Source organism: Triturus cristatus, chromosome 11 (assembly GCF_964204655.1).
Source record: "Triturus cristatus chromosome 11, aTriCri1.1, whole genome shotgun sequence".
NCBI lineage: Eukaryota > Metazoa > Chordata > Amphibia > Caudata > Salamandridae > Triturus > Triturus cristatus.
The window spans coordinates 1,001,282,056-1,001,301,804 of record NC_140594.1 but is presented as its reverse complement, the minus strand read 5'-3'; the positions used below and the strand labels follow the sequence as shown (position 1 = coordinate 1,001,301,804).

Below are 19,749 nucleotides of genomic sequence, written 5' to 3'. Positions count from 1 at the left end.
TTATCCAAATTATCTAAATGTATTTGCTTTGTGGTTTGATACTTGCACATACGGGCAAAGTGGCTTTTTTCCCACATTTCCCTCAAGCTATTTTAGCATAATACGAATTACTATTTGGCAAATGTTTCGGGTTACCACACCTGAAACATTGTATTTTGACACAGTTACTTAATGATTTCTGTTTACTTGAACTGGAGTCATAGGTTTTGTTGGAGTCTCCGTTTTCTTGCACCGTTTAACAAAAACCGGTAGATCATTAGATATCTCCATTTTCTTGAAACAGGTAGCAGTATATTTAGTGCTCTTAGCTATATCCGAAGCACCCTTAAGATTGAGGTTTTTAGCCAACAATTTCTCTTGAATTTTATGATTGTCAATAGATCTTACAATTTGGTCCCGAATAAGTGAGTCATAGAGATCTCTAAATTCACACGTGTTAGCTAGGCCTCTGAGAATAACAACATAACTTGTTATGCTTTCATTTTTTCCTTGAACTTGACCACAAAATTAATAACTACATTAGTTTTCTCACCAAATTGTTCCTTCAGTTTCCTTAAAGCAATTTGGAAAACATCATCTTGCTCCCCTCCTCCTTCTTCAACAACAAGGTGTGGTGTATTGTAAACTATTCTCCATCCTTGGGTACCCAGATTGTGAAGCAAAACATATTGTTTGCGCAAAGGGGTGGAATTTTTCACCTCCTATGGCAATTAAATAGGATTAGAATAATTTTATCCATTGCTTCCATGGTAGTGTAGATTCAAGCAATCATTTAGTAAGGGAGGTGGCTGCGACATACTTGCAGCTGCCATGGTGAGGGGTTAAAATGAAAATAATTTGGACAACAGATGTTAGAAGGGGAGGAGGAAAAGAAATTAAAAATTCAGTCCTAGCAGAATTCCCTGCTTTTAAAAACGGCATTGGCAGTTTACATAGTAATGCAGAAAATGGGCATGTATAGCCAGTTGCCACTAGATGGCAATAAATACTGAACAATTGCTGTGACTGGAAAAGGAGCTTTCCATACCAAGTCCTCTTTCTTTTAAAATACTGACAAAGGCATTGTGCATGAGGGGAACTGGAAACCACAATAGATATCTCTGGAACACTCGGGGAGCCGATTCGGAGACGAGAGCTGATCCAGACAGAATCAAATAAGGTATGCCATTGCCACATAAACAAGCATTTGCAATGCAATAGGTCTTGCATTTGCGAGAGTTTAATATTGGCATTGTAAATAACAATGCCTTTTATTCATCTGTTTTGAAAACGTACCCATAAATAAAAGGCATTGTTATTTAGAATGCCAATAGCTCAAACTCACGTAAATGCGAGACCAGTTGACCTGTTGCATTGCAAAAAAGTGAACCGCCTTGGCAAAGTAAATAAAGAAAGTAGCGCGGCCGCTATAGTCAAAGCAGATCGTGCTGGCAACGTAAAGAAAGGCGCTCAGCCGCTTTAATGAAAGCGGACCGCGCTGCCAAAAAATTAAAATGACTATGAAAAGGTGCAAGCTGGTTTTGTAAATATGATGCTGCCACCATTACTAAACAAGCTGGTTTTGTAAATATGACGAGGCGGCCATTACTAAAATAAATATAAAAGTGGAAGTCGTGCTGTGTTACAGGAAAGCATGTCATGGGTGGAATTGGAGAAATCATTCAAGAAAATGGTGCTGACAAACTAAATAAAACATACCGAGTAACAACACAAGTAAAAGGGCCAGTCCTCACGGGAGGTTACTAATGTAGACAAGGCGGTACTGAGAAGGGACTACTAATCCTATTCATAAATCAAAAACTACCATTTAGAAAGGACAGTAACAGGAGCCAATTAAAAAGATAAGCAGAAAATGGGCGGAGGTTCAAGTCCATACCTGAATACAGCATGCCTCGCAGAGCAGCGCATGCTCTGCCCAGGCTCGACCTAACAACACTAAAAGGTTTGCACCGTTCATCGGAGAAAATCGAGGAGAGTAGGCTGTGACTCTTGTATGGTTGCCCTCGTAACTTGAGGTCGAAATAAATCATTGATGGCTGACGTGATGGTTTCCTCACATACACTGGAAAGTGTGAAAGAAATAATACTCTTGACAGTAAAGTGAAGAAAGACAGTACAGGCACAGCAGGGATAATGTGCTTCTAATAAAATGTACAACAGAGGAGAGCTTAGTTCTGAAGTGCTCCTGCCCTTACCTTCTTAGAAGGAGCAATTAACAGGAGCAGGGAAAAATATTCCTTAGCACGAAGCTCTCATAATACATAACAGAGCTGACAGACAGTTTGCAAGGCACCACTATCCACTATGCTCTCATATGCAACTCAAAGCCTCAGGAAATGACAATAAAATCACTTCTCCACCGTCGGACTCAAACAACTGGTCACCTCCCCAACCCACTCAGCAGGACACACGCTCAACCCGATCTTCTCCGCCAGCGACAACATCACCTTCAGCTACACCTCCGAGCTCCTTTGGATCGATCACCTCTGCGTCCACTTCTCCTTCACCAAACCCACCGTACACCACCACGCCGACTGCTACCCTCTCAGAAGCTGGAACAAGGTCACCATAGAACAGCTCATGACCTTCCTTAGCAAAACCCCGACAACCAACATCCACGGACGCTAATACCTCAGCACGCAACCTCCATCAATGGATCCCCAACTGCGCGGACACTCTGGCTCCCCTCAAGAAAGCACCAGGCAAGCGACACTCCAAGAGAGCCAGATGGCTCTCTCCCGCCCTTCATGAGTCTAGACGCACCTGTAGATGGCTTGAGAAGAGTTGGAGGAGCAGCAAGACCTCGGAAGACCACTCAGTCTTCAAAACAGCTGTCACCGAACACCACCACCCCATTAGAACAACAAAGAAAGCGGCTCTACAAAAATGGATCAACGACAACGCACTTCATAGCAAAGAACTCTTCGCCGTGGTCAAAGAATTTGCCAAACCCAGCACAGAAACACAGGATATCTCACCCTCCCAAGACCTCTGCAACAACCTCAGCACCTTCTTCCATCGCAAGATTAAGGACCTCTACGACAGCTTCAACAGCCAAGACATTCCCACCCCACACGCAACCACCACACCCAACGACAACGGACCCCAGCAGACACTGCTCAGCTGGACTCCCCTAACTGCTGACGACACCCTCAAGATCATGAAGAGCATCCACTCCAGAGCACCCTCGGACCCCTGTCCGCACCATATCTTCAACAGAGCCAGCAGCTCCATCGCTCCTGAACTCTGCAGCACGATCAACTGCTCAACCAACTCCGCCATCTTTCCAGAAGACTGGAAACACGCAGAGATCAACCCCTTGCTGAAGAATCCCTCTGCCGACCCAATGGACCTCAAAAACTTCAAATCCATCTCTCTACTCCACTTCCCAGCCAAGATCATAGAGAAGACCATCAATGCCCAACTTTCCGAGTTCATCAAAGCAAACCACATCCTGCACCTCTCCCAATCTGGCTGCTGAAGCAACCACAGCGCTGAGACTGCCCTCCTCGCCGCCTCAAATGACATCCGCAAAACTGCAGCCCTCATCCTGCTGGACCTCTGGGCCGCCTTTGATACCATCTCCCACTGCACCCTATGCACAAGACTCCATGACACCGGCATCTGCAACAAAGCCCCAGAATGGATGCCCTCCTACCTCACTGGCCGAACACAGAGAGTCAGATACCACCGTTCCACTCTGCACCCATGGAGATCAGCTGCAGAGTGCCTCAGGTCTCCTCCCTGAGCCCTACTCTCTTCAAGATTTGCATGGCCCCGCTCGCAGTCATCATGAGGAACCGCGGACTCAACATCGTCTCCTATGCCGATGACACCCAGCTGATTCTCTCCCTCACCATTGAACCCAGAGTCGCCAAGAATAGCTTCCACAACGGGATGAAGGCTGTCGCTACCTGGATCAAACTCAATTCAGAGAAGACCAAAGTCCTCATCCTGGGCTCCACCCCCTCTGCCTGGGATGACTCCTGGTGGCCCGCAGCACTTTGAACCCTCTCCCATACCCACAGACCACGCACAAAACCTCAGCATCATCCTGGACTCCTCGCTCACTAAGAATTGCCAGATCAACGCCGTCTCATCAGCCTGCTTCCACACGCTACGCCTGCTCCTAAAGCTCTTCAAGTGGATCCCCAACAAGTCTAGAAACACTGTCACCCACACACTCATCAGCAGCAGACTCGACTATGGCAACACACTCTACGCTGGCATCACCCAGAAACTCCTCAAGAAACTGCAGAACATTCAGAATGCCTCCTCCAGAATCATCCTCAACATCTCCCACCGCAGCCACATCACTGGCCACCTGAGAGACCTCCACTGGCTCCCAGTCAACAAAAGAATCACCTTCAAGTTCCTCACACATGATTACAAAGTCGTACACAACGCGGGACCAGCGTACCTCAACCACCACCTCGCATTCCACTCACCCACCAGAGATCTCCGCTCCTCCTCGCTGGCCCTGGCCACCATCCCATGCATCTGCAAGAAGCCCTGGCTTTTTCGACTGAACCGCAGTGCTTCGACAGATTAGCAGTCCCCCCCCAAATGCCTTGAGACCCTTACAGGTGTGTACTCTCGCTCTATAAGACACTTGATTGATTCCTTGATTGATTGATTCTCAGTTCCACAGTGCAACTACTAAAGCCTCATTGCTAGGACAATAGGAGCATTAGGGCATACAGCATTCTTGGTATATGCATGGGATCTCTGCTTTACTCCCTCCACGAGGACCCAGAATTGAGTATATGGACTCGGTCTGTAAAATAAACTGCAGGACACCTGAGGTAGCACATCAATAATCCAATCCCTTGAACAGGGGCGATGGAGAACAGCTGTACCCTGCGCAGCCTGGATGCTGTTTGTTGACCTCCCAAACGGCTCAGATCCTACATTGAGGTACCGACGGAGAGGGCGGGGCCTCCTTCATACCTGAGTCGTTACCGGGTGAGGTGAGGCTCACTTCTCGTGCTGATCAGATGTTCATATATACACTGACAGTACGAAGAAGCTATACACCACAAGAAGGTTGTATTTTTTAACATTGTTTCACAATTTATAATTTTTTCACTGTTGTTGCAGTAGCGATAATATAATGAAGGTCCTGACGAAAGCCATTTGACCCTCCGGGCAAGCAGGCTGAAACATGTCAACCCTATTGTCAAACAGCCTATTTGTTAGAAGCTGTTTCTGCACCATTTTTAGATAAGGATTGGCAGGAATATTTCTCAATAAACTACTTTTTTTCCTCCTTATCCTTTTTTAGTATTTCACTTTACTGCACTGCACCACTTATATATCATTTCGGTACATATCACACATCTTGCCTTAGCTAGCGGCTTGGCTGTCTTCTCTCCTTCCCCCTCCCCGGGCCTCGAATATGTGCTCCGGTCAATAGAGTTCCCGCCTATGCTGAGGTGGGCTTACTTTTTCTTGTAAGCCAGTGCACTTTCCTGGTCTGTGCTGAACCTGCTTTATTCCGGGAGTGCCGCAGCGCAAAACACTACTGTGTGCTTAATATTTAATTTGGGCCCTGTTACTTATAAGTTTGCTCAGGTTTACTTTGTAATTTAAGATTTGGGCGAATAGTGAGTCAGATACTTTGGATTTCCTGTAGATGACATGAAGGCGAATTGTGTATTTTTTTTCTTGCTATCACAGCTGCTAAAGTGAGACAGTCAAGACGAACCCTCAGTACTGACGCAGAATGAAGATTGATTCAAGTAAGATGAAATACTATTGTAGTTGGGGAGGTAGAGAGGTTGACTGTATGTAAAGGTAAAGACTGTTAGATCCATAAATCTAGTTTGATCATTGTGGGTTGTTATGGGAAGTACATTGTGAGGCTCACTTCAGATTGCTCAGAAAAATTAAATGTGAGCAAATATAAGCCTAACTCCGTCATCTCGTAATTCTTTCTACATGTAATATGTTACATTTTTTAAGCGTCTGGATAGAATCACAAGAGGTGATGAACAATAATTTATTACAACAACTTGTTACAATATGACCACGAAAGGGATAATTAAAAGGAGCAGGTCTATATATTGAAGAAGGCAGAGTAACATTATTTTCCTTCTGTTATTTGAAGGGTTGGTCTCTTGCGTGCAGACCCCTAGAGTTGACAGAAGAGATTATGGGAGGTCTCACCGAGAACTAGAATCACCTCACAAAACATTGACATGATACCCAAGCAGCTTGGGTTCAAAATCCAGCCACCATAACTGAAAAAGAGTGAGGTGCTGTAATTGATGAATGATGCAAGGAGGACAATGGACTAGACAGTTAAGAAAACGCTTGCATTCCTGCCTGTAACCTGTGATGAGTTCCATGGCATGGGCTGTAAGATATGCATATGTCCGAGCATCATTTCTTGTAATTTTTGACTTCATAAAAACAATGATTTTTGTAAACTGATCTATATCTAAAAAAAAGTGTGCGCTGATCATCTTTTGGTAAATGTTCCAAACTTCAATTCGAAGCCAATGAAAGTTCTCTGTAAACCGTACTTGTATGTTGCATAAAAATGAGGGCCTTTGTATTTCGCAGTAAAAGAAACCTTAAGAGTGTGTCCTGGTGTAAAAGAGGTGTTGAAATTATTTCTGTTGCTCCACAGAGATAACGTTATTGACTAGCTCTCCAGTATTGTCACTGATAACTCTTTCAAATACTTTTAGATGAGATGCTGAAAGTATTCATGATGCCTTACAGAGATGACTTTAATGATTAGCTCTCCAGTATTGGTTCCGACAACTCTTTCAAATGGTGTTAGGTGAAATGCTGAGATTATATATGATGCCTTATAGAGATTACTTTAATGAGGAGCTCTCCAGTATTGACACTGACAACTCTTTCAAATACTTTTAGGTGAAAGACCATTCGTCTGTGAGTTATGTGGAAACTCCTACACAGATGTGAAGAGTTTAAAGAAGCACAAAGCAAAGATTCACAATGGTCAGTATCGGAATTGATGCAAAAACGTCAACGATTTATGTGTAGCATATGAGTTGGTCACAAGTTTAATTGGTCTGTTGTTTAATTATTCCATTTCTTTTACACAGTGATATGTATCTTGCCACCACTTTAATGTGTTTTATCACAAATAGGCATTTAGATAATGGATTAAATTGGATTTGTTATAGGAATAAAAGTGTATAGATTATGTCAGCAATCTCAGTAGGTAAAGGGAGGCGAGAACAACAACAAAAGCCATGCTGCCAGGTGTGCAAGGGGCAGAGGATGGTCGACAGCCATATCTAGTGTTAATCAGTAATTGCGGTTCTCTTTTCCAAGGGTTGTTAGAACAGCCCACGTTTTAAGAGTTTACTTTAGATGGTTTGGCTCTGCGATCAAAGAAGTGAGTGATAGCACTTATTAAATGCATACCGCACAGACAGGAGTCTTGTGCCTCTGGTCCGACTAAATTCCCGCTTAAACAAATACTTATTTAGCTTTTTTTAGAAAGCGTAATATAGAAGGATTCAATCTGATGTCCCATGGAACTGGCTTCCTTAAAAACTGTCCCTGTTCTGGGAAGCAGCAGCATCCATGAGAGGTAAAGTAGCGATGCACACCTGTCTTTCACGATTTTTGTTATGAATGCTGCAGGTGAATACTTGCCATTGGATTTTGTATATAAAGAAGCTGTGAGGTTGCTGGTGTAGACATTTGTAAATCCACTGTAAGATAAGGAGATACGATCCCTAGCTGGATAGCCACTGTAATCTTTGACGTACAAGAGAGATGTGATGCCCCATGTATAAAGGTATTAAGCAGTCGCAAACGCTGTGATTTGCAAAATACCTTTTAATTGTATCTAAGCTGGTGTATGAGTTGGTTTGACCGTGTTGTCAGAGGAGTGAGCGAGTGACAGCACTTAAAAAGTACCCACTACCACAGACTGGTCTCGTAGCACTGGTCCTACAAGATCTCACCTAAAAGGTTTTTTGCAATCCATTGCAAATCGCAAATAAGAAGGGAATGAAAGAAGAGGCCTCTTGCTTGGTATTCGCAAACGGCGGTTCCTGACAGCATGAGTTACTGACCCATGTGTTGGGGTGGAAACTGATTGCTAAAAAGGAAATCTCTCCCCATAGGAAAGATTATCCTGTGATAATAGTGTCACCAGCCTCTGGGGAAGCACGTGAGACCTCCTCCTGTTTTCCTACAAGTGTTCCATCCAGGATTCATTTTTTGTTTATATGAACTGCTTTCCCATTTTCAGATTATAAATGGAGGAATGGAAGTTTCCTGTGCCTTGCAGGCACTGTTCCCTGTAAGGTGCACACGCACACCTCTGTCCTCCTGAGTGAGCAGTGCTGTGTGTGAAGCGCGCACACACAGCACAGCACATCCCGGGAGTGCATTTGTGGGCCGAAAGGCAGAAAGTGCTCATGCACTTGCTGCCTTTCTTTTCTAATTAGAGCGCAGCTGCGGGGCTGAATGTGTGCCTTTTGAAAGTATTTATGTTAATCAAAGCGCCCATCAAGGGCTGCCTTTAACATAAATACTTTCAAAAGGCAAACAATCAGCCCCACAGCCGCGTTCTATGTAGAAAAGAAAGGCAACAAGTCTACAGACATTAGGTGTGCTTTCAGAATCATCTAAAAGCACACGTGCGTACTTTTAAACTTGATGCATTTCTTTTGTAAATCGAGCACGGCTGTAAGGCTGATTGTTTGCCTTTTAGAAGTATTTATGTTAAATGCTGCCCTTAACAGACGCTTTGATTAACATAAATACTTTCCAAAGGTCCACAGTCAGCCCCACGGACATGTGGTATTAAGAAAAGACGTGTGCTCTCAGATGATCCTGGATCCTGAAAGCACATGTTGTGCTTTTAGACTTGCTGCAACGCCCATAGGGCTAAAAGGGCTTCAGCCCCCCTCCTCCCCCGTACTGTGTCTCATCCCGAGCTACTGGGGCTCGAGCTGTGCAGTGTCTGGAGTCTTTACTCCGGCACGCCCAAGTTTTTCACAGGTCTTTAAAGACCATTTGCATATTTACATACCTTTGTAAACTGTTACCAAGGCTTAGTATTTTTTTTATTCAGGTTCCAGTACCCACTGGGCCTCCACTCTCCCTATTCCTTACATTTGCATTTTACATTTACTGCCATAGTGTGAGAATGCATTTTATGAAAAGGAATATAAAGTAGGGTTGCCAAAAGAAAAATGGCAGTCATGTGTTGTTTAAAGAGCCTGCAAAGACCGGTCTTGACACTAATTAGGGTTTAAAAGAAAAAAGTATGTATTCATTTGTAATGTGACTTTCCTGTCTTTGTTCCCTTTAATTATCGGTCATAGATCATTCAGGCAGCCCTAGAACACAATTAAAAGTGCTTTATATTTATAATTGCTGTTCGAGGTATGCACAGATAAGTACTGAAAATACGCTTTAGGTGACTGCTTATTTTTGTACCGTCTGGGACATCAAAATAATGAGCTGGGAACCCTAATCATACGACTGGAAGTTTGTTGTAGGGTCAGCACATTATTTATTTCCTCCACTCTCGATCCCTGTTTAATGCCAAGATAGCAATAGTTTAACTTGTATCTGAAACCCTATGCCTCCGTCAACAAGCTGAGTTACTTCAAGTGTCTGGGAATGCACCCTGCATTCAGACAACCCACTCCTCATTCTCGCCCTTCACTTTCCCACTCACCCTGCACTCACAGTGATCACAATGTACTCACACTGATCACCATGCAATCACATCATTCACCCGCTCACCCTGCACTCACAGTTATCACTCTGCACTCACAATACACTTGTGCTGTTCACCCTGTACTTCACCCTGCAGTCACACGAGCTAACTACTCACCCTGCACTCATGTGACACTTCACTCACCTGCCCGCCTCACTGCTCAATCCACAATCTCAATCAAACAAGCCCATCACTAACCACACATTCATACGTTCCACTCTGCAATTACATCCACACCTAAATTCATATGGTCACCTCGCTCACCCTGCAGTCACTCGTCTTACCCTACTCTCACATTGTTGCATCACTCACCGTGCACACACATGGGCACTCCTGCCACCCACACAGCGCAGAGGGTTAATGTGCCTGCTAAAAAGAACATGTACCATGCAGATCACAGAACTGAGTGTGAGTGAACTATGAGCAGCGCTCTTAAAAAATGAAATGTTTGTCAGAATGGTGCTATAGAGAGATAAGGTGCATTGTTGGTGAGTGGTAGTGAGGAAATTCATGGAGAAGGAGGAAATGGGGGAGGGGTCACCAAAAAAGACTGTTGCACAGTGTGTGACCAGTGCTAGGGCCAGCCCAGGCAGGGAGTGTTGCTTTTAAGCTGCGCCCTTAATTGCATCGGGCACGCCCCTTTGAAATAAACCCCCTAGTTTTTTCATCCCACTTAAAGCCCTGGTTTACACGTGCGATCGGGTTCTTGGCACACGCAGCCTTGGCTGCAGCGCACAGAGTCCTTACTCTGCCGCACACAAAGGGAAAAAAAATAGAGGGAACATTGCTTGCAGGCCTCCATTTATGTGTTATTAGCCAGCCACAGGAGGTCACAAATTGCGACCTACATTTTTAGAATTCATTAGGTGGCCCATTTTGCAACCCACTGCAAAGTTTGTATTGTTAACTGTTAGTACATAGGTTGCATTGTAAACTACATTCCCATTTCAAACAAGTTAGTGCGCATATTGGATATCTCTAGTTCGCAGCACGAACTAGTAAATCAGGTCAAGCCCAAGGTGGCTTCTTGTGTACCCAAAGCTTTTTATGCTTTTCGGAGCCTGTCTGCCAAATTGCTAGGAATCCCGGCCTATAGGGTGTTGCAATAACAAAAACCGGTATTAATCGCTGTCCCAACTATTAAGGAGCGGTTCCTTTAAAAGTACTCCGGTAGCTAGGGTTTCATTTGCATGATGTTGTAAAAATAACTTTGCTACAGCTTGAATTTGTGGTTGGAGAGTGACTTCTGAATAAAACACAAATGCTAGATTTCTAACCTTTCCTGGGGGGACAAGGGTATTTTTTTTAAAATTATTATGTTCGAGGCATGTGGGCTGCTGAATTCATATCTGTGCATAGATCGCCGCCTAGTGTTGGGTCCGGATGTTTGCACGTTGTTGTCCTGGAAGAGTCTTCGAAGTATCCTGAGATAGGTGACTCCTCCCCTGGACCACAGTGCGCATGGGCATCCTCTCCATCCTCAGATTGTTTTTTTCCGCCATTGGGTTCGGATGTGCTTATCTTGACTCAAGTTAGGAAAAACTTTTTTCAGGCCAAAAGGCCTGTAGTTCGCGTCGGTACTGTTCCCGATCGGTATCGACAGTTACTTGTTAGTTTACTAACTTCAAAACCAACTTTTTTCGCATCGACATCGACACCATCGACGATGGAATCGAGGACACCATTCAAGCGGTGTCCTGTTTGCAATGCAAAATATCCACATGTCGACGTCCACCCGGTGTGCAACAAATGCCTTTCACCGGATCACGACGAATCCACATGTATGGCCTGTGCCCTATTCCGATCCAAAAAGACTCTCCGGAATCGACGAGCAGCAAGACTTGAAGCGCAGCAAGCGGCACCGGCCCCGACCAACATCTTCAGCGCCGAGGACGAAGATGTCGAAGGCGTGGAGAACCTACCCTCCAGCCCCGCTTCCGAACACAATTCCGGATCGGAAGACATCGAAGAGCAACTCTTTCACAGGGATGAAGACGACACCGAGGTAGGAGACTACGATGAGGCCTTAGGGGCCGAAGAAAGTAGCTCCGGTGACAAGCAAGGCCTACCCGTACAGACGGAGGATATCCCAGTGCGTCAATCTATGGCTCCTGTCGAGGGATCGCCTTCGGGCCTTACCCAAGACCTATCCCGCAGTTCTTCGGCCCCGCCCTCGGGCCCGGCCTCGGACATTCAGCGACAGCCATTAGTACCCAAAACGACTGGTTTCCCTTCATCGAAACCAAAAGTCGTGTCGGTTCCACAGAAACCGAAACTGAAAGTGACACTGTTCGGATCGAAGCCCACTACACCTTCGACGACAGCAAAACCCGTCGGCGCCGACCGCACCAAACGGGACTTCGGTGCCGAACTCGCAGCAGCCGACGTCGGCGCCGACACACGGAAAAAGGCCATTGGTACCGCCAAACCGCCTCGGCACCCGGCACCGAAACAATCGGCTCCGGCCACGAAGGTCAAAATGGCCGCTGCGTCGCACACCACTTCGAAAGCAGCACCTAAGGCCCAATCATCGACGCCGTCGACGGCTACTACCTCTCCTCGACTCGATGACCCCGTGGCCCCGAAGAAGCCCACGCCTGCCTCTACAGAACCGCTCGGCGCCAAAGAACCGTCGGCGCTCCAGGTGCGACAACTTGCAGCGTCATTGCAACGCATCAAAGAAAAGGCAGCCCTCCAGGACACGTCGGGCCCCGAGCCGAAAACAGCTCAAAATGCTTCTCCGGCACCACCCCATATCACCTTTGGCCTGCCGCCATCCACGGCGCCCAAGATGTTTGAAATAAGAACACGTGTCACCCACACTAGGATCACACCTACCGAACGCTCTCCTCCGGAGACGTCACCGTCCCACATCATCGATGCCGACACCGGCAGAATTATGCTCCACAAGCGGAGAATATCTTCCGAACACGCTTTGGACTCCTACCGGATCCCGCTAAAGAAAAAGCTGCCAGCGGATTCGGAACCAGTTCTTTACGAACGTCTCCATACCTCCTACCCAGATCCACAGTCCTTCTCTCCGACACACTCCGAAACCGACGTTTTGGAGGACTATATGGGTGACGACGTCCCCTACCCCAGAGAGATGGACCGTGAAGGCCAACAGGACCCTGACCAGGCTTGGGATGACCCTGTAGACACAGGTGCACCTATGGATACACAGGACACGCAGCTATATGGCGCAAAAACGTCTCCCACAGAGGACACTGCCGCATTCAACGCCCTAATTGAACGCGCTGCGGCAAATCATGGTGTGCAACTCCACTCTGACACAATCGAGGACGATTTTCTAATGGATACTTTCGCATCCTCAGAGAGAAACATCAAAACTCTACCCATGTTGAAGGGTGTCTTCAAACCAGCAAAGGACATTTTCAAAGAACCTACCAGGGCAAGAGTAATAAACCCCAGGATCGACAAAAAATATAGGTCGGCTCCTGGGGACCCTACGTACATTAGAGGCCAGTTGCCTCTGGATTCCATCGTAGTCGCAAATGCTCGCAAACGGGCGCACTCGCAGACAACTGGGGATGCTCCTCCCTCGGACAAAGAGTCCAAGGTGCTCGAGACCTCCGGCAAACGGGTTGCAGCCCAGGCAGCTAACATATGGCGTATTGCCAATACCCAGGCGCTCCTAGCTCGCTACGATCGCGCACACTATGACACATTAGAAACCCTACTCCAACATCTCCCTGACCAATACAAAGAGGGAGCAGAGATCCTCATCAGGGAGGGACAACTCCTCACAAACGCATCCATTAAGTGTGCACTGGATGCCGCAGATACAGCTGCCAGAGCAATAAACACCAGCGTCATGCTACGACGACACGCCTGGTTACGAATCTCCGGATTCAAACCTGAGGTTCAAAATAACATCCTCAATCAGCCGGTTAACCCCGACTACTTATTCGGGCCAGACGTTGACACCACCCTAGAAAAAATAAAAAAGGACACAGACACTGCAAAGTCCATGGGGGCTCTCCAAACGCAGACCTTTCGGAGTGGCTCCTTTCGTCGCCCCGGAAATAGAGGAGCAGGTAGAGGACAGGGGTCACAGCTAACCTACAACAAGGGCAACACACAAAGTACCTACGATAAAAACACCCGGGGTGGTTATCGTGGCTCCAGCGCAAAGGGCAGAGGACGCGGATACGGCAATACCAGGTCCTCCCCCAAGAACAAACAGTGACGCCCTCTACCTTCCTCCCGACCACATAACACCTGTCGGGGGAAGGCTACAAAGGTTCCTGTCCACGTGGAACACCATCACCACGGACAGGTGGGTCAAAGATATTATCAAACACGGTTACTGCCTAGAATTAACCTCCACTCCACCCACAATACCACCAAAACACCGTCCTATGTCCTCAGAGCACTTAGCGCTCTTACAGCAGGAAGTGCTCAGTATGCTGGAAAAAGGCGCAATAGAGGTCGTACCCGTCCACGAGCAAGGCACGGGGGTGTACTCCCTGTACTTCTTAATACCAAAAAAGGACGGGTCACTCAGACCTATACTAGACCTGAGACCCCTCAACCGCTACATTCTCTCAGAGCATTTCCACATGCTCACCCTACAACAAGTCCTCCCGCTGCTCAAACAGGGAGACTTCCTAGCCACGCTAGACCTCAAAGATGCGTATTTCCACATACCCATTCACCCCTCACACAAAAAATATCTCAGGTTCACTGTTCAAGGGCAGCACTACCAATTCAAGGTTCTTCCCTTCGGCGTGACAACAGCACCCAGAGTCTTCACAAAGTGCCTAGCTACTGTGGCTGCACATCTACGGAGGCAACACATTCACGTCTACCCTTACCTGGACGACTGGCTTGTTCAAGCAAAGTCAGCCCAGCAATGTGCCAGCCACATGTCCCGCACCATTCACCTTCTTCACAGTCTCGGGTTCTCACTAAATTACCCAACATCACATCTCCAACCCGCACACGTACAACAGTACCTAGGTGCGACCATAGACACTCTGGCAGCCACAGCTCAGCCAAATTTAGTGAGGATCAACAGCATGCAAATGCTGATTTCCAAGTTCAAACCCCAACACTCCCTTCCTGCGCGAGTGTTCATGCAGTTGATAGGCATGATGGCCTCCTGCATCTTCATAGTCCCACACGCGAGACTACATATGCGCCCGCTTCAGGAGTGCTTAGCACGTCAATGGAATCAGGCTCACGGGCAACTAAAAGACCTAGTGTTGGTGAGCGGTCGGGCATACAACTCTCTGCATTGGTGGAATCCATCCACAAAACCTTTGTAAGGGCCGACCGTTCCAAGAGCCTGTTCCACAAATAATACTGACAGCGGACGCGTCTCTCCAGGGATGGGGAGCTCATGTACTCAATTACACAGTGCAGGGACTATGGACAATACAACAAAAGAAGATGCACATCAACCTTCTGGAACTGATGGCAATCTTCCTGGCAATGAAAGCATTCAAAGTACACTTGTGCAACAAAGTCGTGTTGATCCGGACGGACAACATGACCGCCATGTACTACATACAAAAGCAGGGAGGAACACACTCTCCACAGTTGTCTCATCTGGCTCAGAGCATGTGGAAGTGGGCCATTCAGAGGAACATGTTCCTCATGGCGGAACACCTCCCCGGCAAGGACAACCAGATGGCGGATCTGCTCAGCAGACACAGCCACCAGATGCACGAGTGGGAGTTACACCCATCAGTACTCCAACCGTACTTCCAGCAGTGGGGTCATCCAGAGATAGACCTATTCGCCACAAGCGAAAACGCAAAATGCCAAAGCTTTGCCGCCAGGTTCCCACATCCGCAGTCGCAGGGCAATGCGATATGGATGAACTGGTCCGGCAGATTTGCGTACGCTTTTCCCCCAGCACCATTGATACCGCTGGTGGCACGCAAACTCAGACAACACTCACTAACACTCATCCTGGTTCCTCCAACATGGGCACGCCAACCATGGTACACCACCTTTCTCGAACTTTCCGTGGTGCCGCATCAAAGGCTGCGGATCAAACCCGCGCATTTGACGCAGAACCATGGCGAGATTCAGCACCCAGATCCGCAACAGCTGAACCTGGCAATCTGGCTCCTGAAGTCCTAGAGTTTGGCTACCTGAACCTGCCACCTGACTGTATGGACATCATTAAGGAGGCTAGAAGACCCACTACCAGAGCTTGCTATGCAGCCAAATGGAAAAGGTTCGTAATTTATTGCACTAACAATAACATTAACCCGCTAGACGCATCCATCCAAAACATAATTTGTTACCTCTTACACCTATACCGATGCAATCTGGCATACACCTCAATACGTGTCCATTTGACCGCAATATCAGCCTATCTCCAGAACAGGCAGCACCTCTCTTTATTCAGAGTGCCTGCCATCAAAGCATTCTTGGAAGGACTCAAACGAGTAATTCCTCCAAGCCACCCACCAGCTCCAATGTGGAACCTCAACTTGGTCCTCACCAGACTGATGGGTCCACCCTTCGAACCTCTGCACTCATGCGAGATTCAATTCCTCACCTGGAAAGTAGCTTTCCTAGTAGCGATCACCTCTTTGAGGAGAGTTAGTGAACTCCAGGCACTAACCGTTCAAGAGCCATTCATACAGGTTCACGCCAACAGGGTCGTACTACGTACCAACCCCAAATTCATGCCCAAGGTGATATCGCAGTTCCACATGAATCAAACTATTGAACTGCCTGTTTTCTTTCAAAACCCACAAACTGTTGCAGAAAGAGCACTCCATACACTGGATGTAAAGAGAGCCCTCATGTACTATATAGACAGGACTAAAGTCTTCAGGAAAACAAAACAACTTTTCGTTGCCTTTGCCCCACACCACAAAGGTAACGCCATCTCCAAAGCAGGTATAGCCAGATGGATCGTTAAATGTATTCAAATTTGCTATCAAAAAGCTAAACGTACATTAACGATTCCCCCACGAGCCCACTCAACACGTAAGTTAGGGGCCTCCATGGCTTTTCTGGGAAACATCCCCTTGCATGATATATGTAGAGCAGCCACCTGGTCCACTACACATACATTTACCAAACACTATTGTGTAGATGTGCAATCAAAACAGCAGGCAGCTGTAGGACAGGCTGTTCTCAAAACTCTTTTTCAGACCGCTGCAGCTGGCACTGGTGGCCGCCGCTAATAGAGGGTACTGCTATATATTCTATGCACAGATATGAATTCAGCAGCCCACATGCCTCGAACTGAATATGCTACTTACCAGTATGCATCTGTTCTTGGCATGTAGGGCTGCTGACATTCATATCGCCCACCCTCCTCCCCGGCGCCTGTGGCAGCTGCAGCTCTCAGAATTACTGTAAGCATGGTCATCACTTTCTGTATCTACTCCATCACTGCCACAATGGCGAAAAACAATCTGAGGATGGAGAGGATGCCCATGCGCACTGTGGTCCAGGGGAGGAGTCACCTATCTCAGGATACTTCGAAGACTCTTCCAGGACAACAACGTGCAAACATCCGGACCCAACACTAGGCGGCGATCTATGCACAGATATGAATGTCAGCAGCCCTACATGCCAAGAACAGATGCATACTGGTAAGTAGCATATTCATTATTTAAAAAGACATTTAATTTTCCAGTTAAAGACAAGGAAGTTTAGTTTTGGAACCGTAGATAATAATTTCAGTTTTACATTAAGTGGATAGTTAAAATTAATTCACCCTCACACCTTCAAAAGCAGTTATGATTGATTCTACGATGGGCAGCAGGGTTGTGTAGAATGACAATTGTTCCAAAGACAGAGGGCCTGTAATATGGAGGTCCTGCAGTCTTGTTAGGTCTACTTTGCTTGCGCTGTCTCTTTGAGACATGCTGTATCTAGGATTTGGGCTTTAAGCAACGCCCCTTTTGTAAGTGACTCCTTTTACTGTTCTTTCTAAATGCCTACTTTACATTGCTTAATATTCTTACTAGTCCCACCTTTCCTACTTTTGTAACCTCCCATGAGGACTGCTCTGGTTACATGTGCTCTTACTCTTCATGTTAATTTATGATATTTTGAGCCCACTCTTTTCATTTTGTTGGTCTGCCTCTGCTTGTACGTGTTATCTATACTTCGCTCAAGCAGAAAGGTTTCTAGCCAAATCATTTATCAGTCCTCCGCTTCAGAGCACCAGATTTTGTTCTAGGTTCCAGGGTGGGTGCTTTGAACGTGGCACTAGCGAGCCGCCCGTGCAATTGAACACTGTTTGGTGCATAACACTGACTTCAGCCAGCCGGACAGTGCTCTAGCTTTGAATACGTCACAGCTCCAATGCCATCAGGGAAGTGACCCTCAACTTCAGAGGATTATCCTTTTCCTTTCGACTGGACTCCTATGTATAAGGTAGGAGTTCAAACCTTTACGAAACTGGTCTGCGGGGTTTTTTTTTATTCTTATGTCAGCTAAGTCTAAACGTACATTAAAGCCACAAACAAAATGAGAGGCATACGCCTGGAATTTTTTGTAGTTGTGGCTAACACTTGTAAATGACTTGGACTCTCGGTTTAAAGCACTACAAAAAAATATATATAATTTACAACACCAATAGCTCTAACTTTCACAAATGCAAGACCTATTGCATTGCGAATGCTTGTTTTTGCTACTTGAACTTTGGTTAGTATATTGTCACTGCGTTCAATAAAGTATGATTTCTAGTTGGTTCATAGTGAGGGGGTCTACCTCTGCAGATGACCTGGGCCCCTCCACCATAATACCTTTTATCTACTGTATTAGTCTGACTTTGGTCCTGTGCTCCAGCAGATCTCAATGGAGTGCTCTTTAGGCGGGTTACAAGACCTCTTGCTTTTTAGGTCTCGCGTAGGCAACAATTGGGCTGTCTCTTCGAGGCATGCATGTATATGGTTGTAAAGCCCTGCCCACTTGCTGCCCATCTTTTTAATTGGCTCCTGTCGCTGTCCTTTGTAAATGCTGGCCTTTCATTGGTCAATAGACTTAGTAGCCCCTCCTTAGTACCGCCTTGTCTCTTCTTGTAACTTACCATGAGGACACCGCTGATACATGTGTGGCTACTCCCTAGGTTTTAATTACAGCCTCAGAGCACTATTTTCTTAAAGGGCTTCAGGCAGGACACACGCTTGGTCCTAGACAAGGCTGGCAGTAGTTACTTTACTCACGAGCACATCTCACATTTATATGAGACCTTCTATAAATTTGTGGTACTGTCTTGACCGCAGTGTGGCCTTTTATTGATCCGAGAACATGCTTCAAATTGGGTGTGAAATATCTTGAACTAAGTAAATGCTGCTAAGAGAATTTGTTGTGACATGTCGCCACCAATTTGTTGTAGGATAACCCCTTGTGAAATAACTGGAGTCCCCTCTCAACATCACGTTAGCAGCCAGAAGGAAATCAAGGAATTGTTTTAGTGTTTTATTGTTAGTAATTTAACACATGAACATCTATGCCATGATAGAAGTAGATTAAGGAAAAACTGTTACAACATTTATGAATAGCATTCCTATAAGACCTCATGTTAAATAGCATATTTATTGAAGGAAAATTAAACAAGGTAAGTTGACTGTGGTGTGCTGTGAGTACTCAGAAATCCGAAAGAAGCATGGGATGATGGTAAGAATTATTTAATTACCGAGCTGTACTAAACTGAGAACCTCTGTAAAATTTTAAAACTGTAGCAGCAATTGAATATATTCCAAAGTCAAGTTAATGCTTCACCAAATATGGTTCAAAGAAACCTTCAGGGCTTCATTTTATCAGGACTTTCTAGGCAATGATGCACCTGGAGTAAAGATCCTGTAGGAAGCAGGCTCTTCATATGAAATACCACTAAGTGGTTATATTGTGCAAAGAGTCCAGAGATTCCCCCTGAAGTGTACAAGGCTCAGTTTAAACCCAAAGTGCTCTATTTGTGGTAGTGTCGTCGTGCAGCCTTAGACATAACACAGAGGAGTGTATGACATTTGTTATGCACACATTGACCAATAAATGACACCCGACTCAAAAGGGGATCC

The 19,749-nt window shown here is 46.1% G+C and overlaps 1 protein-coding gene across 4 annotated transcripts in view; it reads left to right on the top strand.

The window, feature by feature from the left end:
• The window catches only part of MYNN (myoneurin), a 149,122-nt gene that overhangs the window by 116,340 nt on the left and 13,033 nt on the right, over positions 1–19,749 (top strand). For 3 of the 4 annotated variants that reach the window (XM_085635146.1, XM_085635145.1, XM_085635147.1), the window contains exon 7: positions 6,886–6,972. In XM_085635146.1, the coding sequence (XP_085491272.1) occupies positions 6,886–6,972 (87 nt within the window). Of the gene's footprint in view, positions 1–5,679; positions 5,742–6,885; positions 6,973–19,749 lie in introns of all 4 variants that reach the window. The other variant, XR_014970814.1, reaches the window with a different exon arrangement.